This window comes from Talpa occidentalis, unplaced genomic scaffold (assembly GCF_014898055.3).
Source record: "Talpa occidentalis isolate TD23 unplaced genomic scaffold, MPIMG_talOcc4v2.1 talOcc4.17, whole genome shotgun sequence".
Classification (NCBI taxonomy): Eukaryota; Metazoa; Chordata; class Mammalia; order Eulipotyphla; family Talpidae; genus Talpa; species Talpa occidentalis.
Genome location: NW_023601754.1, coordinates 22,387,148 through 22,413,642, shown reverse-complemented (window position 1 = coordinate 22,413,642; position 26,495 = coordinate 22,387,148). Strand labels below are relative to the sequence as shown.

The 26,495-nt window shown below is 42.4% G+C and overlaps 1 protein-coding gene across 10 annotated transcripts in view; it reads right to left on the bottom strand.

Moving 5' to 3' along the window:
- ABCC12 (ATP binding cassette subfamily C member 12) overlaps positions 1–26,495 on the bottom strand; it is a 78,703-nt gene that overhangs the window by 46,863 nt on the left and 5,345 nt on the right. For 6 of the 10 annotated variants that reach the window (XM_037516309.2, XM_037516307.2, XM_037516311.2 and 3 more), the window contains 6 exons: positions 18,357–18,528; positions 16,508–16,663; positions 7,361–7,508; positions 6,837–7,070; positions 5,049–5,222; positions 4,465–4,612 (listed from right to left, as the gene is read on the bottom strand). In XM_037516309.2, coding sequence (XP_037372206.1) covers positions 4,465–4,612; positions 5,049–5,222; positions 6,837–7,070; positions 7,361–7,508; positions 16,508–16,663; positions 18,357–18,475 — 979 coding nt within the window. In that variant the 5' untranslated portion in view covers positions 18,476–18,528. Of the gene's footprint in view, positions 1–4,464; positions 4,613–5,048; positions 5,223–6,836; positions 7,071–7,360; positions 7,509–16,507; positions 16,664–18,356; positions 18,529–18,646; positions 18,681–24,748; positions 24,921–26,495 lie in introns of those variants that run through there. The other 4 variants (XM_037516308.2, XM_037516310.2, XM_037516313.2 and 1 more) reach the window with 4 other exon arrangements.

The window sequence follows — 26,495 nt, the reverse complement described above, 5'->3', positions numbered from 1 at the left end:
ACCCTCAGCTCCAGGCGCTGCGTGGCTTCCAAGGTCCCGTCCAGTCCCGGTTCTCTGTGTCTCAGGGGCCAGGCAAGAGTTGCAAATGAAGCGAGTGGGCAGAGAATGAGACCAGGGGGTGAATGTAAAGTGCAAACTGGGGGGCATGTGCTCAGAGAAAGGGACCACCAGCATGTCCACTCTCCTGAAGTTTGAGATCTGAACTTTGTCAAGGCATCTCCTTTTATTTTTTTTCATTTTTTTATTTTATACATTTTTTACATCATTTTTCATTTTTGCGCAATGTATGCATTTTCATCTTGGTTAAATTTCCCATACAATTCCCACCCCCCCTTATTCTGATCCTAATCCCTCCTCCCCTCCCCGCCCCCAGTGTGTCTCTGGTCTATAGCTGCTTGTTGATTTTGATTTTTACTTTATTATAATTAGTCTTTTTCCTGGTCCCTTATTTACGTTTTCTAGATTCCTGCTATGAGTGAGACCATCCGCTATTTTTCTTTTTCTTTCTGGCTTATTTTGCTGAGCCATGATCCCTTTTAGCTCCATCCATGTTGCTGCAAATTGCATGAGTTTATCTTTTTTGATTGCTGAGTAATATTCCAGTGTGTATATGTACCACTAGGTATTTAACCAAAGGACACAGAATCATTAATTCAAAAGGGCACCTGCACCCCTATGTTTATAGCAGCACTCTTTACAATAGGTAAGCTATGGAAGCAAGCCAGATGCCCAAAAGGCATCTACTTTTAAATGTTGGGGGCTAATTGGAAAAAGGTTTTTAATAAAGTAGGGGCAGAGGAAAATGCATTTGCTGGCCTGGAGGCCTGGGGAAAGCTACAAAGCCACGGGAAGGCCTCCTTTTCCTCAATCCAGGTGAGGCCTCTGCACTGCTCACAAATTTAAACAAAGCCTCCTTCCCAGTGGTTAAAGTCCTCAACCCCAATTCCAGCCCTCCTGCAGAACCTCCTTCCCATCAGCACCATGCTGCCCAGCCACTCCTGGGGTGCTCACTATGTGCCCAGGGCTCTGAGACCCCCACAGGCTCCTCATTAGGGGGTTCCCACTTCCCCCCACTAGGGACAAGGACAAGCTGGTCACTACATCCTTCTGATGAGAGAGGAAATTCTTAGCAAATTTAGTAACTTGCCTTTTAGGTACTGGACACAGTATTAGGACCTGGACTTACTGGGATCCAAGGCTCTGCTGTCTACATGACCTTCGCCTCTAAATCACCCAGCCACCTCCTTTCCCCCCAAGAACACTCTCTTCTCTCCACCTCTAGGTCCTCACTCCTACCCGAGGGGCTTCCCCATCTCTCTCTGTGTCCAAATCCTTGCTATTCCTCAAAGCCACCTCTGCCATGTGACTTTCCCAATCTCTCCAGCCCCCTGCCGCTTACAGTGGTTCATATCATTAACTGGCCAATTTTCCCCATCTTATCCTGTAATTAATTCATGTTCACACATTTAGCAGATTTTAACCTGATGTTTCCTACATGCCAAGTGCTTGATGCAAGGGAACATAGGAGAAAACAGGGTAAATAGCGTTCCCGGATGTAATTCCAGTTAGTATTTGTGGAGGATTCTGCTCACCAACAAGCAATTCTCACACAGCAAGATGTCTGAGAGGTGAGCTCAGTTCTGACTCTGTCTCCCCAGGGATAGCCTCTGATTCCACAGGGTCTCCCAAGTCCACCCACCACTTCAGACTCCCAGGCCACTATCTGTGCTTCTGACTGACTGGGTCTCGGTGGGAGATTCCCAGGACGCCTTCCTCAGGTTTAATTCACTAGAGTGGTTCACAGAACTCAGGAAACCCAATTACTCATAAATCACAATTTATTACAGAGGATGCAATTCAAGGACAGAGATGCACAGGACAAATTTAGGGGAAGAACTCAAGTTCCCATGCCCACTCCTGGGGTGCCATTCTCCCATTCTGCTCATCAATGCAGAAGCTCCCGAAACCACATCCTCCTGGGTTGTTATGGGGGTTTCCCTTCTTAGGCATGATTGATTAAGTCACTGCTCCTTAGTGATTGAACTCAACCCCCAGCCCCTCTTTCCTCCCTAGAGGTCTGGGAATGGACTAGAAGTTACAGTTGTCTATATATGGTCATTTCTCCTGACAACCAGCCCCCATCCTTAGGTGCTTCCAAAAGTCACTTTATTCATATAGCAAAAGGTGCCTTGATCACTCTCAACACTTAGGAAATTCCAAGGGTTTGTGGAGAAATGAATCATAAACTAGGGATAAAATCTAACTGTCTATGAGAAATATATTGTGTCATCTGAGTTTAGTCATTCAGATGACCAAATATATTTCTTATACATCACAATCTTGCACAGAGTATCAACTCTCTTCCAGTAAGAGAGACAGACACTAAAGAAATAAACAAATAAGGGCCTCCCCGGTGGCGCAGCGGTTGAGCGCTGGGTTGCGAAGCTGCCCGCAGCCTCTGCAGCGCCAGTTCGATCCCCGGCCGCTCGCCGGCCACCGGAGGAGGGTCCCACATGGCGCGCAGACCTCTCCTGCCGCCCGCTGCTCCCCTCAGCAGTGTACTTCGGTCCTTCTGCCTGCTCTGCTCCCCGCTCTGGCTCTGGTGAATTCTCTCACCCTCAGGTGCTTCTGACTGTACCCAGTGCTTGTATAAATAAATAAATAAATCTTTAAAAAAAAAAAAAAGAAGTATTTCTAAAAAAAAAAAAAAAGAAAGAAATAAACAAATAAGAGAATTAGACAAGTTTCCATGAACATCTAACCAAAGAGATTCCAAGCAGAGTGAAGAGCAACTATGAAGATCCTGAGTGTGGATGTTATAGAAGCAGACAGAATGTTCATTTGGCTCAAGCAGAGTTACCAGGGGGTGGGGTGAGGTGTGATGAGGGCAGGAGAGTACCAGGGCCAGATTATGCTGGACCTAACAGGCCACATGAAGGAATGTGGATGTCATTCAAAAGTCCTAAATTTGAATGATCTACCTTTGATAAGAAACCAGTAAAGATTTTTCAGCAGCAGAAGGACAGGATCTAATTGACATTTTTAAAAGGTCACTGGCTGCTAAGTGCATAATGGATTTTAGGGAAGGAAGGAGAGTAAGGATTGTGGGAGAGGGTTGAATCTAAAAGTTCTTGTTGTGCCTTCCTGGTGGCGCAAGGGGTTAAGATGTAACCTATGAAGCTATCTGCAGCCACTGCAGCAAGAGTTCGATCCCCGGCCAGAGAGCTACTCACACGGCACAGCAGACCTCTCCTGACTTGCCCGCTGCTCCCCTCAGCAGTGTATTCCAATCTATCCACCTCTGCTGCTCCCCACTCTGTCTCTGGTGAATCCTCTCACCCCCACACCTCTGGCCTGTACCCCAGCTCTTGTATGCATGAATAAATAAATCTTTAAAATAAAAGTTGTTGTCGTCCAGAAGGGAGAGGATAATTGTGTGGGATGGGGTTGTGGAAGGAAGAGAAGCAGATGGTTTCCAGGGATATTTTGGAGGAAGACCCAACAAACTCAGAGCTATTGAACCTGGTGTGCATGTCCTCCCTTAATTAAAAGCAAAGACCATTTTTCCTGATCACGTGTGTAGTTCCCAAGGTCTTGCATGTAGTAGGAATGTGGTGAATATTCATTGAGTTAAACTAAGTTAAGTCTAATGGAATCAAATCAGACAAATGGTACGAAAGTGAGTTCAATGTATGGGGAAGGGTTCTGTACTAATAGAGAGTTCCAGAAGGCTGCCAGTGACCCAAACCAGAGTACTTCTTTTGGCAAGCTCCAAAGCAGGTATTCTGTAGCCACTCCTTAAAAAATATACAGCTTCAGGCCTAATTACATGCTGGTCTAAAAGTGTAATTGTAGATCTAGAGAGTCGATTGTAACAGTAGTTCAGATCATTAACTGGCCAACCACCTGGGTCTATATCAGCAATTATGTAAATGTTCCTACAATTATATTTGCATTTATATTTGATTGAAATAGTTTTAATATCATCTTTAAAAAAATATTCTCTATATGATCCTCATACTTGCCCAAGGAATGTCAAGTCAGCAAACCATTCCATCTCTTGGCTGCTGCAGGTGAGGGAGAGATATGTGGGTGGGTGTAAGAGTGGGTGTGTACGTATAGACATCTTCTAAGTCAAGGAAATAGCTGGAGCCAGCTCTTCCTCAGATCATGTTTTAGTGTGTTATTTCTGCAAAAGGCAAGTGGTCAGGTTAGCATTCATTTGCCTCAGTAAAAGCTAAACCATATGTTATTCACCTGCTCACCTGCTGAGCCCTCAGGTTCACCAGAACAAATGCCTGGGTCTATTATAAAATCTCAGTAATCCTTTGAAAAGGCTGCAGAGCAGCTCAGGGATCCCCCTCTGCCCTCTTCTGGAATTCCTGGCCCCAAGAACCTTAAGAATCCCTTAGAAGAACTCATTTTACAGGGCATAATGGTTCTTTAAGCAGCAGCTTATCCTACCTTGAATGGTGTTGGTGAAAGATTTCTCCCAGGCGTACATTTTAATCAGCTTGATGCAGGTCAGAAACTCATTCATTGTCTGAACTCGTTTGTCTGTCACTGAAATTGCTGATCGTCGGAAAGCTGAATTGAGTTTAGCCATAAACATCTGAAATCAAGGTATAAACACTGTGTTCAGAGAGAACTGCTGAGATGCAGTCGTCCTGCAAGTCCAAGGATCAGAGTTTAAGTACCAGGAAAAGTTCTAAGGGAAGTGGACCTGAGATTCTCAGCTGAGTCCCTCCCTTGAGTTGTGTGTGGCGGGGGATGGGGACCTACTGGGGATCATATAGGTGATGTACAAGGGGTGTGCTGAGGAGATGTGGCCTCTTCCCCAAAGCTTTCAAATTCCAGCTTTGTAAAAAGCTACAGTGTGTCAATGAAAGAATGTACATCTATTGACTCAAAGTGGGGGCACCAGCTTCAGGTCAAAGTCCTAGAGACAAACCCTTCTATCCAGTTGTGTGTGTGTGTGTGTGTGTGTGTGTGTGAAAGAGAGAGAGAGAAAGAGAGAGAGAGTTATAACCGTAAATACCTGCCATTACCTGGATGGGGATGAATATGATATACACGGATATCCCAATGAGCGCTGTGGGCCCCAGAATGAAAAAGGAGTATACTGCACAAACAACCATTAGGATAGGGATGGTGGCTGGCAAGGGACAAAATAAGGCAGCTTCAAACAAGGAATAGCTATCACTTGATAGTATATTGAGCACCTGAAAAGAAAGCACATGGATTCAGACTTTGGAAGGGCCCCCCAATCGTTTCCTCAACTGAAGACTTTCAGAATAGTGGGGGGGGAGGTTATTGGTGCTCTGAAAAAACACCCTAAAGGGGATGGTGAGACAGGCATCAAAGGACTAGCATGAGGAGCTCTGTGGGTGTCATTCTGGTGAGACCTTGGAGAGGACAATCTTTTAGAGCTCAGAATCCTAATGAAGAAAGACTGAAGAGCAGTATCACCACCTAAGAGCATGCGGGAGAGACTGCTGGTTGCTTCCTCTGTATCTTTCTTTCCTTATTAGCAGAACTCCGCTTAATTCAGGACAGTGATGTGTCCAAGTAAAAGACTACATCTCCCTATTTGTGGAAGGAATGTGGCGATGTGATTACGCTAAGTTCAGTGACATACAAGCCAACTTGTCAAATGGGACTTTAGGGAAGAATGCTTAAAGGGAGGCAACCCAACCTCTCATCTCTCCTCCTTCCTACCAGTTACTTACACCACGGTTGGGACAGCTAGATCTCCCACATTCATCTGAAACCATGGAAAATATGTGCTGGGATAGTCATGGAAGAAGATAGAAAGATCTAGAAGTCCCCATGCCAGCCCTGGTTTACCCTCTTCTGGACTTCTTTTACATAGAGTTGGATGAATTTCTCTTGTTTAGTACACAGTTATTTGGGATTTTTTTTAAAAAAGCTTATAAACACATATGTGTATATATATATACACACACACACACATACATGCTACTGAATCTGATCATAATGGATGCTTAAAGACCAACTATAAGAAAGAAGCAAGTCCTTTTCCTCACTTCACACCACCTGGGGTTTCCCTGACTATGGAAACTTTCTTGCATAAAGAGTAAGATTATGATTGCCAAAATTAAAGACTAAAGAAAATGTGAATTCTGAAATCTAACAGGCATGGTCTTTATTATGATGTCAGCAACCCACACTACACTGCAGGAATTATCAGATCCATTGGTCCACCAGTTTCATTAAGTACCCATGGTGGGTCTGCAGGCTTCAGTATCCTGAATGACAATCAAAAGGATTAGATGAAGTTCCCCCTAAGTTGAATTGAAGCAGGGGGATATTCCACATTTTCCAGCTTGAATGGGACACTCTTTCCTGAATTCAACCCATGTTCTGCATCTCCTCCACCTCACTTAGTGGGAAGATGGGACAGGGCGGGCAGGACATAGACGAACAAGGGAGCCAGAGGCTCCAACAGGGAAGCATTTCTCATGTTTGCTTAGGAAACTCAGGGTTTTATTTTTTTTAAGATTTATTTATCTATGCATACAAGAACTGGGGTGTAGGCCAGAGGTGTGTGTGGGGGGTCTGGGGACGGTGAGAGGATTCACCAGAGACAGAGTGGGGAGCAGAACAGGCAAATTGACTGAAATACACTGCTGAGGGGAGCAGCGGGCAAGGCAGGAGAGGTCTGCTGCGCCATGTGGGTAGCTCCCTGGCCGGCCGGGATCGAACTCATGCCCCGGTGGCTAGCTTGATAGCGCTGTCTTTAACCCCTGTGCCACCAGGGAGGCCCCCCTCAGGGTTTACTTTTGCAAAATTAGACTCCTTCTAGGTCAGCATACCTCACCAACAGAGATGTGTGTCAGCATCTTGAAGGACACCAGGTTTTCAAAAACCGCAGTGGAGAGGGCCACCTTCAGCCGGATCGCCGTGCGGTAATTGATGGCCCAGGCAAGTGCCCAAAAGAGGACTTTGGTGAACTCGGTGGCAAAAAGTGCTACGCACAGGCTGACGCCAACCCAAATATTCCTGGAGATGTTCTCAGTCTGCTGGAGGATTTGGTGAATGAGAACCGTCTGTAAAACAGCGCGGTGGAGAGAAGAGAGGCCACTGGGGGTTGAGGTTGGTAGAGGAGGCCTTGGCTAATGCCAGCAAGCTGACTTTATGAGGCAAACTTTTTAATTAATTTCAGTGGCTGTGGCTGCTGTGCTTGACAAGGATTAGCTTTATGAAAATTCGCCCCCAAGGAACTCAGAGATAATGACAATGTACTAAAGTCAGCAGCTCATAAAGAAAGTAAGTCATGGTGTTCGCTGCCGGTCTGGGGGCCTAGGAGACAAGACAGAACACGGCCAGCACCACTCACCGGCCCAATGGCGGCCATGACGATGCACAGGATGTTGACCACGGTGTCTATCAAAACGCGGGTCCTCTGGAATTTCCAGACCACCCGGCCCAGAGAGGCTTTCTCAGGACCAACATTTTCTACCTCTTCATCCCAAAGGATTCGAAACCTGTAGTGAAAGAACAGGAAGCAGGAAAGGAACTTACGTTTCCGCTGGCTGTTTGAAGACATGCCAATGGACAAACCTTGCAAGAGTCGGAGGGCAGCGGAGGCTCCAGACAAGCAGCATAAGTTCTCTTTTCCAGGGTGACTGAGATGTGGGAGGCAAGGCCAAAGCCTCAACAAAAGCCCAAGTTGGCGTCTGGCACTTTCCAGGCCTTTATTTCCAACTGTTACTGCCAATTACTGGCACAAAAATCTGTCCTGATTAAAAAGCCAGAGGCAAGAGAAAATTCTTCAGGGCAGGGAGAAGTTTACTCATATCAAAGATCTGAAAGGCCAACGTGATGGGAATGTGGCAAGCAAAGGAGAGGGGTTGACATCAGACCCAGAGGAAGTGAGGAGAGGAGTCAAATCTCATGAAATCTTGTGGTTTTAGGAAAGACTTAGATTTTACTCTGAGGGCAAAGAAAACCACCGCAAATTTTTTACGCTGAGGTGACAAGATAATTTTACGTACCTAAAAGAACATTCTGTCTACTGTGAGCATAATGGATCAGAGAAGAAACAAAGGCAAGAGCAAGGAGACCACAAGGGGAGACTGCATCTGGGTGGCTTGCCACTAGATTGAAGGCAAGATGAACAGAGAGCAACAACAGGACTTCTGGGTGAATTGGATGTGGGAAAAAAGGAGAATGGATTTTTGCAGCAGGGACCTTTCTTGCTGGAGACTGTGTGAACCCAGCAGAAGGCTCACCGAGGAGCCAGAGGTAACCTGGGAGGCTTGCCCATGCCGGGCGCCTTCTAGCCTGCAGTTCCAGCCCAGAGGGGAGCAGCACCCACCACTGGGGCAGACCGGGCGTGCAGGGGAGCGCATTCCCGCATCGCCATTTTGCATCAGGGACCTTTCTTGCTGGAGACTGTGTGAACCCAGCAGAAGGCTCACCGAGGAGACAGAGGTAAGCTGGGAGGCTTGCCCATGCCAGGCGCCTTCTAGCCAGCAGTCCCAGCCCAGAGGGGAGCAGCACCCACCACTGGGGCAGACCGGGCGTGCAGGGGAGCGCGTTCCCGCATCGCCATTTTGCAGCAGGGACCTTTCTTGCTGGAGACTGTGTGAACCCAGCAGAAGGCTCACCGAGGAGCCAGAGGTAAGCTGGGAGGCTTGCCCATGCCGGGCGCCTTCTAGCCTGCAGTTCCAGCCCAGAGGGGAGCAGCACCCACCACTGGGGCAGACCGGGCGTGCAGGGGAGCGTGTTCCCGCATCACCATTTTGCAGCAGGGACCTTTCTTTGCTGAAGACTTGTGAACTCAGCAGAAGTTCCCCAGAGGAGCCAGTGGTGAGCTGGGAAGGTCGCCCAAGATGCCGGCCAGTACCAGCAACACAGTGTCACAAGGAATACGGCAAATTAGAAAACAGGCAGTAGGGAGTAGAAAAACCACATGCAACCCAGCAACTCCTCAGCAAAAAAGCACACCGCAAAAAGAAAACCATCTACTAGATTGCAACGACAGTAACTTGGAAGAACTTCTGAGCCTTCCGGATAGAGAATTTAAAATTGCTGTGATTAAAAAACTGACAGAAGTCATAAAGGAAAACAATGATAAGGGGAAAATAATTAATGACCAGAAGAATGAAATTGAGTCCCTAAAGAGGGAAGTAAAAGAAATGCAGGAGATCAAAGAATTAATGGAGATGCTAAAGAACTCTGGGAAAAGCAATAAAAGCAGAATAGATGAAATGGAAGAACGAATAAGTACTCTTGAAGACACAGAAATAAAAAGAACTAAAACAGAAAAGGAAGGAGAAGTACGAAGGAAAAAGACCAAAGAAAGACTTCGGGAACTATCTGACTCCATGAGGAAAGGAAATATAAGAGTTATAGGAATCCCAGAAGGAGAGGAGAGAGATGTAGGAACAGAGAAAATATTCAAGGATATAATTGAAGAGAACTTCCCAAACGCAAAGAAGGAGCTGAAAATTGATATATAAGAAGCAAGAAGAACACCAAACTTCCATGACGAAAGGAAAAATAAGCAAGGCACATAATAGTAAAGCTCCCAAGAATTCAAGACAAGGAAAAAATAATGAAACTAACAAGAGGGAAGAAACAGATAACATTCAAAGGGAAACCAATCAGACTGACATCAGACTTCTCTGAAGAAACACTACGGGCAAGGAGAGAGTGGAGGGACATAGTCAACAGACTCTAAGAAAACAGATGCCAACCAAGAATACTCTATCCCGCAAAGCTCTCCTTCCTCTTTGAAGAAAGAATAAGGGCCTTCCCAGACAAACAGAAACTCTGGAATTTTATTACAACTAAACCCCCACTCCAAAAAATACTATAAGGAGTCCTAAAGCCAGAACCTCAGAGGGACGAATAACAACAAAAGAAGGCCAAAGAAAGTTATTAAAAGAATAAATAAATAAAATCAAAGGAAAGACAAACACAATGGCAAATACAGATGCTAACATATCAATACTAACTCTAAATGTAAATGGACTAAACTCTTCAATAAAAAGACACAGAGTTGCAGGCTGGATTAAGAAATAAAACCCAACCTTTTGCTGTCTCCAGGAAACACTTTTAGCTGCAAAAGATAAAAATAGACTCAAAGTTAAAGGATGGAAAACAATTCTACAAGCAAATGGACCAAAAAAGAAGGCAGGAATAGCTATACTCATATCAGATAAAACAGATTTCAAACTTAAAAAGATAAAAAGAGACCACAGTGGTCATTACATTATGATCAAGGGGACAATACTTCAAGAAGAAATAACACTCATTAACATATATTCACCAAACGAAGGAGCACCAAAATATATCAGACAACTATTGGCATCTCTGAAAACAGACATCAGAGAAAACACATACATAGTGGGAGACTTCAACACACCACTATCAATAATGGATAGATCAACAAGACAAAAAATAAGAAAAGACACTAAAGCTCTAAATAAGGATCTAGAGTGCTTGGGCTTAACAGACATATATAGAACACTAAACCCCCAAAAATCTGAGTATATATTTTTCTCAAGCGCACACGGATCATTCTCTAGGATCGATCATATACTGGGGCACAAGACAAACATCAACAGATACACCAAGAATGAAATCATACCAACCATCTTTTCTGACCATGAAGGCATCAAACTGGAATAAACCATAAAAAGAAGACAAGGTACTCTCCTACCTCGTGGAGATTGAAACCCACACTACTGGAAGTCCACTGGACTAATGAGGAGATAAAAGAAGAAATAAAAAAATTCTTTGAATTGAATGACAAGGAGGACACCAATTTCCTAAATGTATGGGATGCAGCAAAAGCAGTAATAAGAGGAAAATATATAGCAATAGATGCTCACATCAAGAAACAAGAAAGAACTCAAAGAAACAACCTAATCTCGAAGCTCAAAGATCTAGAAAAAGAACAACAAAAAAAAACCCAAAACCAGTAGAAGAAAAGAAATAACAAAAACCAAAGCAGAAATAAATGAAATCGAAACTAAAAAAACAATCCAAAAGATCAATGAAACCAAGAGCTGGTTCTTCGAAAAAATAAATAAAATAGATAAACCCCTAGCCAGGCTCACAAGGGCAAAAAAGGAGAAAGCACAAATAAATAGGATAATAAATGAAAGAGGAGAAATCACAACGGACACAGCAGAAATCAAAAGAATAATTAATAACTACTATGAACAGTTATATGGAAACAAGTTCAACAATCTAGAGGAGATGGACAAATTCCTACAACTCTACAATCACCCAAAACTAGATAAAGAAGAAATAGAACACCTAAACAGACCAATTACAATGAGCGAAATTGAAATGGTAATCAAAAACCTCCCCAAAAACAAAAGCCCAGGACCTGATGGATTTACAAATGAATTCTACCAAACATTCAGAGACGAATTGGTGCCTATCCTTCACAAACTCTTCCAAAAAATTGAGAAGGAAGGTATAATACCTAACACGTTCTATGAAGCCAACATTACACTAATACCAAAACCGAACAAGGACAACACAAAAAAAGAAAACTATAGGCCAATCTCCCTAATGAACACTGATGCAAAAATCCTCAATAAAATTTTAGCTATCAGAATCCAACAGTGTATCCATAAGGTAATTCACCACGACCAAGTAGGATTCATTCCAGGGACACAAGGATGGTTCAACATCCAAAAATCAATCAACGTTATCCAACACATCAACAAAAAGAAATATAAAAACCATATGATAATATCAATAGATGCCGAGAAAGCTTTCGACAAAGTGCAACACCCATTCATGATAAAAGCCCTTGCAATTCTTGGGATACAAGGAACATACCTCAACATCATAAAGGCCATCTATGACAAGCCAACAGCCAGTATCATTCTCAATGGTGAAAAGCTGAAAGCATTTCCATTAAGATCTGGAACAAGACAAGGATGTCTACTCTCACCACTGCTTTTCAATATAATACTGGAAGTCCTAGCCAGAGCAATAAGACAAGAGAAAGACATACAAGGAATCCAAATAGGAAAAGAAGAAGTCAAACTATCACTATTTGCAGATGATATGATAATATACATAGAGAACCCCAAAACTCCATAGAAAAACTAATTGAACTCATCAATCAGTTCAGCAAAGTGGCAGGATACAAAATCAACATGCAAAAGTCAGAAGCCTTCCTATACACTAACAATAAATCTGAAGAAGAAGAAATGAAAAAAAACATCCCCTTTATTATCGAAACAAAAAAAATCAAATACTTGGGAATAAATCTAACAAAAGAGGTAAAGGACCTTTACAAAGAAAACTATAAAACACTGTTAAAAGAAATAGAAGAAGATACAAAGAAATGGAAAGACATCCCCTGCTCATGGATTGGAAGAATAAACATTATTAAAATGGCCATCCTACCAAAAGCAATATACAGATTCAATGCTATTCCAATAAAAATTTCAATGTTATTCTTCAAAGAAATAGAACAATTATTGATGAAATTCATATGGAATCACCAAAAACCCCGAATAGCCAAAGCTCTCCTGAAAAAAAAAGAAGGGAATGGAGGCATCACACTCCCAGACTTCAAACTATACTACAAAGCCATAATCATCAAAACTGCATGGTATTGGAACAAGAACAGACACACAGACCAATGGAATCGAATAGAAAATCCAGAAATAAACCCACAGATTTATGGTCAACTAATATTTGACAAAGGAGCAAAGAATATGCATTGGAGCAAAGAAAGTCTGTTCAATAAATGGTGCTGGGAAAACTGGGCCGCTACATGCAAAAGAATGAAGCTTGACTACTACCTCACACCATACACAAAAACCAACTCAAAATGGATTAAAGAACTAGACATAAAACCTGAAACCATAAAATACATAGAAGGAAATATAGGCGAAACACTACGTGATTTGCACATCAAAGACATCTTTACAGACACATCACCCAAAGCAGTGATAGTGAAGGCAAAGATAAACAGCTGGGACTACATCAAATTAAAGAGCTTCTGCACAGCAAAAGAGACAATGACCAAAACAAAGAGAAACCCCACCAACTGGGAGAACATTTTTGCACTCAACACTAATGATAAAGGATTGATCACAAAAATCTGCAAAGAGCTGATGAGACTCAACAACAACAAAGAAAATAATCCAGTCAAAAAATGGGCAGAAGAGCTAAAAAGAAACTTCTCTGAAGAGGAAATGCAAATGGCCAACAGGCATATGAAAAAATGTTCAACATCACTTGTCATCAGGGAAATGCAAATCAAAACTACCATGAGACACCATCTTACACCAGTGAGAATGGCACATATTAAAAAAACTGGCAACAACAAATGTTGGCGAGGGTGTGGAGAAAAAGGAACTCTTCTGCACTGTTGGTGGGAGTGCAAACTGGTCCAACCACTATGGAGAGCTGTGTGGAGATTTCTGGACCTACTAAACATAGAGCTTCCACAGGATCCAGCAATTCCACTCCTAGGTATTTACCCAAAGGACACAGAAACATCCATTCCAAAGAGCGCCTGCACCCCTATGTTTATAGCAGCACTATTTACAATAGCTAAGCTTTGGAAACAGCCCAAATGCCCAAAAATAGATGACTGGATCAAGAAGATGTGGTACATATATACCATGGAATATTACTCAGCATTCAAAAAAGATAAACACATGCAATTTGCAGCAACATGGATGGCGCTGGAAGGGATCATGCTCAGTGAAATAAGCCAAAAAGAAAAAGAAAAATACCGGATGGTCTCACTCATAGCAGAAATCTAGAAAACTTAAATAAGGGACCAGGAAAATGAATAACTATAAGAAAGTGAAAATCAAAATCAACAAAAATCTATGAACCAGAGACACTTTTGGGGGGTGGGTGGAGGGAGGGGAGGGATTGGGGTCAAAATGGGGGGGGTTAAAATTGTATGGGGAATACAAAAATAAAATTTATTATTAAAAAAAAGAGACAAAGACATTAAAAAAAAAAAAAAGGAGAATGGGGTCAGAGGTCCCAGTTGTCCAGTTTGACCAACTTTGGAGTTTACAGAAATGGTGAAAGAGAAGAGAAGAAGAGCATTGTCACATAATCAAGAAAACAGCTTCATATGAAGGTGCTTACCAGTCATCCCCATGCAGCTGTCCCATCAGGGACATGAATTCAGCCTGAAAGAGAGGCGTGGTGGGTCCTGGGTGGCGCAAGGGGTTAAGACGCAGCACTATAAAGTTGTCCGCAGCCACTGCAGCACGAGTTTGATCCCCAGCCAGGGAGCTACCCACATGGCACAGCATACCTCTCCTGTCTCACCCGCTGCTCCCCTCAGCAGTGTATTTCAGTCAGTCTGCCTGTTCTGTTCCCCACTCTGTCTCTGGTGAATCCTCTCACCTCCCCCACACACACACACCTCTGGGCTACACTCCAGTTCTTGTATGCATAAATAAATAAATAAATCTTAAAAAAGAAAGAAAGAAAGAAAGAAAGAAAGAAAGAAAGAGAGGCATGGACTGGTGAGGCATGTGAGGCTGGGTGTCTGCGTGTATTTGGTGTGTTAAGTCTTTGGGGTGGATGAGATCGTCTCAGAACAGGCATGGCTTGGAAGAGGAGAGGATCTGAGCTGGTGTTTGGGGAATGGAAGGAAACATTAAAAAACAGAGATGTTGCAACCGGAGAGGCAGAAGGAAAATCCAGTCCTCCAATGACACTGGTCCAGCCCCTCTCTCTCTTAACTTGTTGGCAACTTTCTCCAGACTGTACATTTAGAAACTACCACTGAGGGAGTTTCCTGTAGAGCACAGTGGAGGGGGAGCACAGTTGTAGAAGTCCCTGCAAGACCACGATTAAAACTCCCAGTCCAGATCAAGAAGATATGGTATAAATACACAGTGGAATACTGTTCAGCCATCAAAAAGATAAACTAATGCCATTTGAAACAATACAGATGGAAATTGAAGGGATTATGTTCAGTAAAATAAGTTAGAAGGAAAAAGAAAACTACCAAATGGTTTCACTTATAGGAGGAATATAGAAGATCAAGGGAAAAAATGATAATAGCAAAACAGAACAAAAATAAACAGACAACTATAAATCAGAGGCATTCTATAGGGGAGAGGGAGGGAGAAAGATCAAAATGGGGGCTGGAAGAGTACAAGGGACCATGGTGATAGTGTCCAGGTGAATTGGTGGTGAAAATTCTATGGGGACAACACCTGAGAAAAGAAAGCAAACATTGTAAGAATAAAAAATAAATAAATAAATTGTCTTTTTCCTGGTCCCTTATTTAGGTTTTCTAAATTCCTGCTATGAGTGAAACCATCTGATATTTTTCTTTTCTTTCTGGCTTATTTCACTGAGCAAAATCAAAAAGCAGCTATAAACCAGAGACACACTATGCTGGGGGTGGGGAGGAGGGAGTAGGATCAAAACAAGGGGGGGTGGGAATTGTATGGGGAATATAACCAAGATGAAAATGCATACATTGTGCAAAAATGAAAAATGATGTAAAAATATATAAAATTAAAATAATAATAATATAAACAAAAACAAACAAATAAATAAATAAATAAAACTCTCAGTCCTGTAAGCACATACTCCATGATATGTCTTGCACTTTACCCCATGTGGCCAAAGATAAGGACACTTCTAGAAGAAATTAATGCAGAGAGGAGGCTCTAAGAACCCCCCAACTGCCTAAGACATATTGTTCATTAGGACCTCCACGTTCAATGTCACTGTTACAAAGAATGAGGTTGATGTTTTGGGGCCAACATGGAAAAATTCTAATGAACTCTAACCAGAAAACAGCAACTCTTCCTTGAAAACATACCTGATATAGTTGCTTATTTTGTTGTTTAGAGAAGAAAAGAATGACTCAAGAGTAAAGAGGAAAATAAAAGGTCTTGATTTGATAGCAGATGTTTAATCAGAATAGAAACATTCCGGACACATCCAGGCCAGCACTTACCAGCGCTTACCTCTGGGCAGTAGAGCAGGGAATTCCCCCATTGCTTATGCTTCTGCTGCTTGACATGTTAATAAAAACTATGACCTACGTTGAACTAGTGAAATTTATATTTTTGCAAGTCAAGGTCATCAAATATCAGTAGTTTTGATTCAACATAAATGTACTTTGTTATAGAGAAGTTTGATAATGATTTTTAAAGTGAAATAAAGCCTGATGCCTGGAGCCACAAGCAGCACCCAGCCAGTGGGCAGCACCCCCATTTGAACACAGTGTTCCTGCCCAGCAGCAGGCAGCCGAGCCAGAAGGTGCTCAGGCTTAGGCGTGGCTCTCAAGAGGCCCTTTCTCCCCACCTTCCTTCCTGTTCCACAGCTCCCAAAAGATTGGGCCAAGAGATACAGTCAGCCTAGCCCCCATCTCAGATCTCAGAGAAATGGCCACCAGGACCCACAGGTGTCCTTCCCACACTGGGGAAATGGAAGCCTATGAAAGGGCTCGCTGGCTCTCTCACAGTCAGCTTCCTCTCCCCAGGTGACCCCACATATCCTGTACCTTTTGGCATTGAGGTCAGATGAGTCATACAGGGACATCGGGGGCAGGGAGTCCACAGTCAGCCTGTGCTTGTAGCCGTTCATCATCACTGGCGTGAGCCAGGAAAATGTGGCAAAGGAGAGCAGGCCTGCGTCATCCACGGGGTTGGGTGCCAACCTAAGACAAATGAGACAATCAGTGTCCAGGACTTGGATCAGTGCCCCAACTCCCTGGCTAGAATTCCTAACACCGTAATTCCTAACCATGGCCACGTTCAGACCGTGCTTGAACCTGTCAGCCCTTTGAGCAGTGGTAGCTGGGATTAGTTAGGGCAGCTTGTGAAAACATCAGGAACCTTACAAGTTGTTGAACGCAGCCAACGTTAACAAATAAATTACAGACATATAAGCAAGTTATCTTAAAAACAGAGGCAGTAAATACTCAAAACATCACTTTAGATTTGACTAGATCTTGAGGTCACCTCTACTTGTATAGATTGTTTAGTCTGTTGTGTCTGGACGGAAGAAATACCATACATGGTATGTAAGGGGTCCTTGTGCATCTCTTCCTGATTTGGCATTCAGTGACATCACATTGGCTACTTGAAAGTGGCCAGGATAGTAGTATTTACACCACAAAAAATTGACAAATGCTCCCAACCATGGGATTTATTTAGTGAGCCAGTTGCTGACCCAATGTTCAAAATTCATGACCATCCATGAGGAAATGGAGACCGGCAGTTACTATTAGGAGAATCAGACACATGTTTTTGCTCTCAGAAGACTGAAAGGTGGGCAGTGCAGGGTGTGCCAAGTCAGGGGGAGGCGAATGGAAGAGGCAAGAGCTAGAGGCACACTCATGTTATATTGCGAGGATCATTTATGCCTCATAAAGTGAAGGAGGTGGATGGGGGAGGAGAAAGGAGAGAGGCGGAAAGATGGAAAGGAGCAGTTGAAAGAGGAGGATGAAGAAGAAGAAACCAAGAAGAAGGAAGAGAAAAGGAAAAAGAAATTAAAATGCCCCTGAGGAATTAACCATCTAATGCAGAATGAAAGTCACAGACACAGAATAATATCTAATTGTATGTCCCAGGCCCTGTAAAACATTTGCAGATGTCAAGATGCTGAGTCCCAGGCTCCTGTCACATGTGCCTCTGATCTCAGCTATGGAGAACACTGTCATGTACGTGCAGGCTCATACTGATGACTTGCCCTAGGCCCTGCTTTTGGAGCACTCGAGCTAAGACAACATTAACAAGGTACTATGTGCCTGAAATATTGTACCATTCTCTGAAAGTTAGTTTTTATGATAAAGTCATACATTGCTTCATAACATCATCACAACTCAGTGAAGTGGACAGTTGGGGTAGTTATGATTCCATGTTGTAGACAGTAACATCGAGCAGAGGGAGGCTGGATTACTTGGCCAAAGACTTACAACTGGTAAGAGCAGAGCAGAGATTCAAACCAGTGCTTACTAACTCCAAGGTCCTGTCATTCTCTTAAACAATTCCTTGCCTTGCCTCTCTGCAAAGCACTTATTAACAGAGTCCAAAAGTGAGTATCTTTTCTGCCTGAGGCGAAGGAGGGTAGCCCATGCCCTTACCTTTCAACAGGAGAGGTCAAGAAATGAGTGGTCAATAAATGAATAAATGGGTATATGGACAGATGTACGTATGCTCTGGATGGATGGATGGGTGGGTGGGTGGGTGGATGGATGGATGGGTGGGTGGGTGGATGGAATGGATAAAAGGACAAGCAGCTTGAGTACCAGCAAAGAGAACAGGGACAGTGACCAATCTCCTAAAAGATTGGAAATTATAATTGGTGGCTCTGTCCTAAACCTCCCTCCAATCTTCTCCCTGGCTTACTTTGCATTGGGTCTCACTGGAATCATGGTCTTCAGGCTTGGGATATATCTCTCCACAAAGGACCTCTGCTGGCCTCGCCGGTCCAGATCCGAGATAAGGTAGGGGCCTTCACCCACCATCTTGAGGGCAGACTAGAGCCCTGGGCGCTTGGCTGAGGGACACTTTCACTCTGCTGCAGAGAGATGAGAAAAGTTCACTGACAGATGAGGACACTGAAATTAAACCAAGCAGCTCATCCTCCACCCATGAACTCCATTATTCCACCCTTCAGGCCTGGTTTACTGGTTCACCTTCCTTTATGGTGAAGTGTGACCAGAAGTCTGCCACATCCATAACCTCTACCTTGAGTCTTCCTTATTAGCAAGAATATTTACTTCTTTCTTTTCTACTGGCCCAACTGTAAAAATAAGCACATGTTGTGAATTTTCTATTGTGATCCATGGCCAAGCCTGGGGCTCAGCCCTGAAAAACAGACACCAGAAGATGGGTTTGCTCTCTAAGTATGATCCACGACAAGTTTTTCACAAACACACACACACTCATTTGTATATCCACATTCTCCTGTCCCTGACCCATGAGGTTTTCAATAATGCCACCTCTCAGGACAAGACACCTGTGGACAAACCCACATTCCCATACTTCTGTAACACCTCCCCAAAGGAAAACCATAATCGAGGTGGAAAGGATACATTTTGGAATCTCTGCCCAGTTCACAAACCAACCATCCCATTCTCCAAGCACGTAAGCCCAATGAGTAGAGAAGAATCCTTCAAGATTGTGTCATTCCTAGCTCCAGTCCTTTCTGGAGATCCAGTTCAATTCTTGCCCTAGGGCTCCATGCCATCTTTCTCCCCATATGCTTTAGATAAAGTCTCCTTTTTTTACTTAAACTAAATTTGGTTTGGTTTATGTCTCTTGTAATCAGAAGCCTCATTATTATTTTGTAAGTAGAGTTCCCACTACAAGAATTTTCATTGAAAGTTTTTATAGCTAGAAACATCAACTAAACTAAACTCATGGCATGTCAAATTTGGAAGAATTCTCAGCTGCAATATGACAAACTCCTCATTGTACAGAAGAGGAAGCAGAACTAGGTTTTCCTAGTGAATACCACCATATATTTTAAAAAGACTGCTGATCCTTTTCAAACTTTCAAATATATTCAAGAGGAGGAACATTCTCCAACTCATTTTATGAGACCAGAATTACCCTGATACTAAAACCAGACAAGTACAGTACACTAAAAAGAAAATTACAGGTCAATATCCTGATGAATGTAAATGCAAATATTCATCAACATATTACAAGAGTTATATGTCATGATCAAGTGGTATTTACCCCTGGGATGCAAGAATATACCTATGCAACATATATAAATCAACAAATGTGACACACCATATTAATAGAGTGAAAATAATAGATATACAATAAGCACTTGACAAAATATATCATCTGTTCTTTTTTTTTTTTAAAGATTTATTTATTTATTTATACAAGCACTGGGTACAGTCAGAAGAAAGGGAGGGTGAGAGAATTCAACAGAGCCAGAGCGGGGAGCAGAGCAGGCAGAAGGACCGAAGTACACTGCTGAGGGGAGCAGCGGGCAGCAGGAGAGGTCTGCGCGCCATGTGGGACCCTCCTCCGGTGGCGGGGAGCAGCTGGGGATCAAACTGACGCTGCAGAGGCTGCGGGCAGCTTCGCAACCCAACGCTCAACTGCTGCGCCACTGGGGAGGCCCTATATCATCTGTTCTTGACCAAAATAATCTCAACAAATTGGGCATAGAAGGACTGAAACTCAACTTAATAAAGGCCATGAATCCCAAGCCCATACATGACATTATCTTCAATGGTGAAAGTTTCACTTTTCATCTATGATCAAGGATACCTATTCTTGCCACTTTCATTCAACACAGTACTGGAAGTCCTAAACACAGCAATTATGAAAGCAAAAAAAATAAAAGCCATCTAACTTGGAAAAAAAGATGGAAGATTGACTATTTGCAGATGATATGATCTTATACATAGAAAGTCAAAGATTCCACCATAAAATATTAGAATGAATTAACAAATTAAGTAAAAGTTCTGGATATGAAACAAACATACTAGTAATCAATTGTTTCTATATACTAACAACAAAATATCAAAAAAAAAAAACCAGAAGAAAACAATTCCATTCATAATAATATCAAAAACAATAAAATAATTATGAGTAAATTTAACCAAGGTGAAAGAGTTATACACTGAAAACAAAAACATTTTGAGGAAAGAAGTTAAAGAAGACTCAAAGCAATGAAAGATATCCTCTGTTCATGGATCAGAAAAATCCATATTGTTTAAATGTTCATACTACCCAAATTCATCTACAGATTCAATGCAATCCATATCGAAATTCTAATGACATTCTTCAAAAAATAGATAAATTCCTGAAATTTGTATGAAACCAGAAAAGACACTGAAGAGCCAAAGCGATCCTGAAAAAGAACACCTCCTGGTTTTAAACTATACTACAAAGCTAGTAGTAACCAAAACAAAATGGTACTGGCATAGACACAGAGCCCAACAGTACAAACCTGAGAGCCCACAAATAAACTCCCACATTTATGGTCAATTAATATTTGACAAAGAAGCCAAGAATACTCTGTGGGACAAGGATAGTCTTTTTAACAATTGGTGTTGGGGAAACTGGATAATTATATGCAGAAGAATAACATTGGAGTCCTATCTTACACTTCTCGCAAAAGTCAACTAAAGATTTAATTTACACATAAGACCTAAAACCATCAAACTTCTGGAAGAAAACAGGAAAATCTTGACACTGGTCTTGACAACAATATCTTGGATATGACACCAAAAGAACGAGCAAAATAAAAAGCAAAGTAATTAAGTGGGACTACATCAAACTTAAAAGCATCTGCATAGGACCTCCCCGGTGGCGCAGCAGTTGAGCACTGGGTGCAGCCTCTGCAGCGCTGGTTCAATCCCTGGCCACCGGGCGAGGGTCCCACATGGCACGCAGACCTCTCCTGCTGCCCACTTCTCCCCTCAGCAGTGTACTTCATCAGTCTTCCTGCTCTGTTCTCCCCTCTGGCTCTGGTGAATTCTCTCACCCTCCTGTGCTTCTGACTGTACCCAGTGCTTGTATAAATCAATCAATAAATAAAATCCTTAAAAAAAAAACCATCTGCACAGTAAAAGAAATTGTCAAGAAAATGAAAAGGCAACTTACAGAATGGGAATACATATTATTACATTTAACACATATTATTACATATGTATATATAAAATCATATATATGGGTATATATTATATATAATCATATTTAAGAGGTTAATATACAAAATATATAAGGAATTCACACAACTCAATAGCAAAAAAATTAAAATGGACAAATTCAAAATAAACAGTTTTCCACAGAATACAAACAAATAGCCAAAAAATATGTGAGAAAGTGCTCAATACCACTAATTATCATAAAAATGCAAATCAAAATCACAAGGAAACATCACATCACACCTGCTGAAACGGCTATCATCAAAAAGACAAGAGATAAAAAATATTGCTGAAGAGATGGAAAAAAGGGACCAAACCACTTGAGCACAGTTAATAAGAATGTAAATTAGAATAGCTGATATGGAAAACAGTATGAAATTTCTTCAAAAAATTGAAACGAGAACTACCATATGATCCAGCAATCCCACGTCTGAGTATACCTCCAAAGGAAATAAAATCAGGATCTCAAGGAAATATCTACATCCCTGTGTTCATTACAGCTATTCACAATAGCCAAGATATGGAAGCCACCTAAGTGTCCATCTTCGGGTGAATGAATAGAGAAGATACAGGATATATATTTGTGTGTGTGTATATATATATATATGTGTGTGTGTGTGTGTGTGTGTGTGTGTGTATACACACACACGCAATGAAGTATTATTCAAATATAAGGAGAAAAGGGAATCTTCCATTTGCAGCACCATGAATGGACCATCAGGGTATTCTAAATGAGATAAACTTGACAGAGCAAGACAAATAAATAGATAAATAAGATACACGAAATCACTTATACGTAGCCTCTGAAAAAGCTGAACTCATAGAGAGCAGAATGGTGACTTCCAGGGCTTGGAAGGGCGGAGAAATGGGGAGAATATATATTAAATATTCTTAGCACAAAAACAAAATGAAATAGTAATTATGTGAGAGGGTGGAGGTATTAACTCATGCTACTGTGGTAATGGTTTCACAATATACACTTGTAACAAATCAGTACAATGTACCCCCTAGAGGTGCTCAAAGTTCTTTGTCATTCTAATATCTTATCTCAATAAAGCTGGGGTAAGGTATAAATGTAAACTGAGGCATCATCTCATCTGAGGCAGTCTAGATAGGAAACCCCTTGTTTATAATGGATTATAGAAGCATTCCTCTAGAGTAATATATTCTTTCTTACAATGGAATTGGAGAATCAAAATGTCTTCACTTCAATCTCCTAAAGTGGGAACTGAGACATTCCATGCAGCTAGAGAGGAGCATAAATTGTAATAGGCAGGAATTCTGCTCAAAATTGCTTCAAATATTCAATTAACCAGTATTAATAACATGAATACCATGGACTGAGTTCCAGATTTCTAATTCAATGAGAAAAATAGAAGTTAAGAGGAACTTGGTGAACTTACCCCAACCTGCACCATGGCCCACACTCAACCTCCCAATGATACTACTGGACACTACTCTGGTCCTTCCACATGCTTTCTGCTCCCAGAACAAACTTCCAGATGCTCCTGCCTCTGGCTCTTTGTATTCACCACTGCCAAAACCTGGAATAATCTACCCTCCTCCCTTCCTTTGACAGATTCCGACTTAGCCTTCAAGACTCAGTTCAGACATTTCCTCCTCTGGCAAAACTTCCTCCTTACTTATTTTCCCCAAATAAACTGTGGGCTTCCTATCTGTCTTGTTCACAGAAGGAATTCCAACACCTACACAGTCCTTGGCACATGGTAGGTGTTTGATACTAATTTGTTGGATGGTTGGCTGGCTGGCTTGCTGGCTGAATGGATGGATGGAACAAATAGAGGTTAAGTCTAAAACACAACAACATAATTCTCCCCAGAAAGGGAGAAAATAAGCATGTTATAAGACACATGAAAATGCAAACAACAGGTGGTCTTTGAGAACTGCAGCTGCCCCCTCGTGGAGCAGGACAAGCAAAAGTGCACCACTGAAGCTAATAATGACAAGGACCACAGCTCCTTCAGCTACAACAGGCTGATTCACCACAACACTGTGGGCGTGCAGCTGGCAGCGGCTGCAAAGGCGTGGGGGTGGTCATGAAACAGAGATCCGGCACACGAAAGCTGGCCACCTCCTACGTGTAGACCACCATTGACAAGAACACTTTGGGTCAACCTCAGCAACATCGTGCACAAGATCCACAAGAAGAGGTCCTTCCTCAACCCATGGATGGCCAGAAGCCCCAGCGCCAGCTCCAGCACCAGTGCCAGTGCCATGCTGCGCAGCCAGAACTTACTGATGGTGAAATGGAGGACATGCCCCATCAAGAGCTCCTTAGTGCACCTCTCCCCTAGCAATAAAGGTGTTGGAGGGAGGTAAGGAGGGAGAAAGGAAAGATTTTTGCAGTAAAGAAACCTGACAAACATCACCCAACAAGGTGACAAAAGTCAACATCACCATAATTAAGTCAGACATTTTTTTAAGATTAAGAAGAAAAGCAATAGGCTGGTATAAATGAATCATTTAACTACAAAGATTTCATATATAAAATTTATAAAGAATGTATAATGTACCCCTAACAGAGGGCAATCAGTTAGAAACGTGGATTAGGACCTCCCTGGTGGCCCAAGGGGTTAAGCGCAGCACTGTGAAGCTGTCCACAGCCTCTGCAGCACCAGTTCGATCCCCCACTGGCCAGGGAGCTACCCACATGGTGCAGCAGACTTCTCCTGACTCTCCTGCTGCTTCCCTCAGCAGTGTATCTCAGTCAGTCTGCCTGTTCTGTTCCCCACTCTGTCTCTGATGAATCCTCTCCCCCACCCACACCTCTGGCCTGTACCTCAGTTCTTGTATGCATAAATAAATAAATCTTTTTAAAAAGTGGATAAAAGCTATAGATAATTAATTGTCAGAGGAGTGAAATAAACACACACACACAAAAAAAAATGCTCAATCTCTGAGTATCAGGAAAGGGGGAATTAAAATCACAATCCCAAGAAGAGCTAGTCTCATTCTTCAAATAGGCAATATCTGAAAATTTTAGGTCTCAGCATATGTGTGGCACACAGCCGATCTTAAACCCTGATGGTAGGAATATAAATTGTACAACAAATTTGTAAAGCAATTTGGCTTATCTGATCAAACTGAAGATTGTCTTACTAAGATAGCAAGTGATTCTCCTCCTTTGGTAACAGGTTCTGAACAAATTCTTCCTGTTCAAGGAGTCACACACAGTGGCAGCTTTGCATCTGCTTCTGTTCTCCTCACAACTTCTAGACCTCAGCTAACCTCTCTTCTCTCATACTCACTGAGGTCGACACCCAAGTTCAATCTAGAAAAACACAAGCAAACAATCCACAGAGAATAAAATCTAATATAAAATGTCTTTCCAGCCCTTCTAAAGGAAGAGTTGTACAAGTTCTATATCTTAAGCATCCATCTATAGAAAAATGGGTAAATTGTGTAATATGAATGTAGCCTATTGGGCCTCCCTGGTGGAGCAGGTGGTTGAGCGCTGCACTGTGAAGCTGTCCGCTGCCTCTGCAGCGCAGGTTCAATCCCGGCCGGCCGATGAGAATCCCACATGGTGCAGCAGACCTCTCCTGTCTCATCCGCTGCTCCCCTAGGCAGTGTATTTCTTCAGTCTGCCTGTTTTGTTTCCCGCTTTGTCTCTGGTGAATCCTCTCACCCTCCCGCACATCTGGCCTGTACCCCGGTTCTTGTATAAAAATAAATAAATCTTTAAAAAAAAAAAGAATATAGCCTATCACTAGTCAACAATATAAATGAACTAGCTCCACAAACCAACCTTTGTGAATATCACACACAATTAATTGAGAGAAGAAAAATCAAGTCATAACAAAGTATAGACACAGTGTGATAGATTTTGTGTGAGTTCACATACTTGCAAAGTATTGATACATTCATTTACTGGTAAATATATTGTAATAAAATTCCACTGCTCCAAGTAGCACCAATTCCTTTCATTGGACAGAGGATTTAGACACCAAAATCTGGCACTGGGTATGTTCTTTATTACTTTTTTTTTTTTTTTGAGCTGATTAATGTAGTCTACGAACCACACCAATCAATTACTCTTTTTTTTTTTTTTTTTTTGTGGGACCCTCGCCGGCGGCCAGGGAATGAACCAGTGCTGCAGAGGCTGCGGGCAGCCTTGCAGCACAGCGCTCAACCGCTGCGCCACCAGGGGAGGCCCTATTATTTTTTTTAAGGATTTATTTATTTATACAAGCACTGGGTACAGTCAGAAGCGCAGGAGGGTGAGAGAATTCACCAGAGCCAGAGCAGGGAACAGAACAGGCAGACTGATGAAATACACTGCTGAGGGGAACAGCAGGCATGGCAGAAGAGGTCTTCTCGCCATGTGGGACCCTCACCGGTGGCCTGCGCCACAAGGGGAGGCCCATGGGTGTGTTCTTTATTATGGGGGTGTTACTGTTGACAGAGCAAGGCAATGTGTGTATGCATGAGTGCAAATACACATACCTAAAAATATTTCTATATGTAAACATCTTAATCTATTTTTTAAAGATTCATTTATTTTTATACAAAAACTGGAGTACAAGCCAGAGGGTGAGAGGATTCACCAGAGACAGAGTGGGGAGAAGAACAGGCAGACAGACCGAAAACACTGCTGAGGGGAGCAGTGGGTGAAGCAGGAGATGTCTGCCGTGGGTATCTCCCTGGCCGGCCGGGAATCGAACCTGCGCTGCAGAGGCTGCAGACAGCTTCACAGCGCTGTGCTCAACCTGTTGCTCCACCAGGGAGGCCCAAACATCTGAATCTATTTTTAACCTAAACATGAATTCATTCTAATTCTCCAACTCTAACATGTTAACATAATATCATAACTCTGTTCTCCTCTGCTTGTTTTTCTGTAAACTCC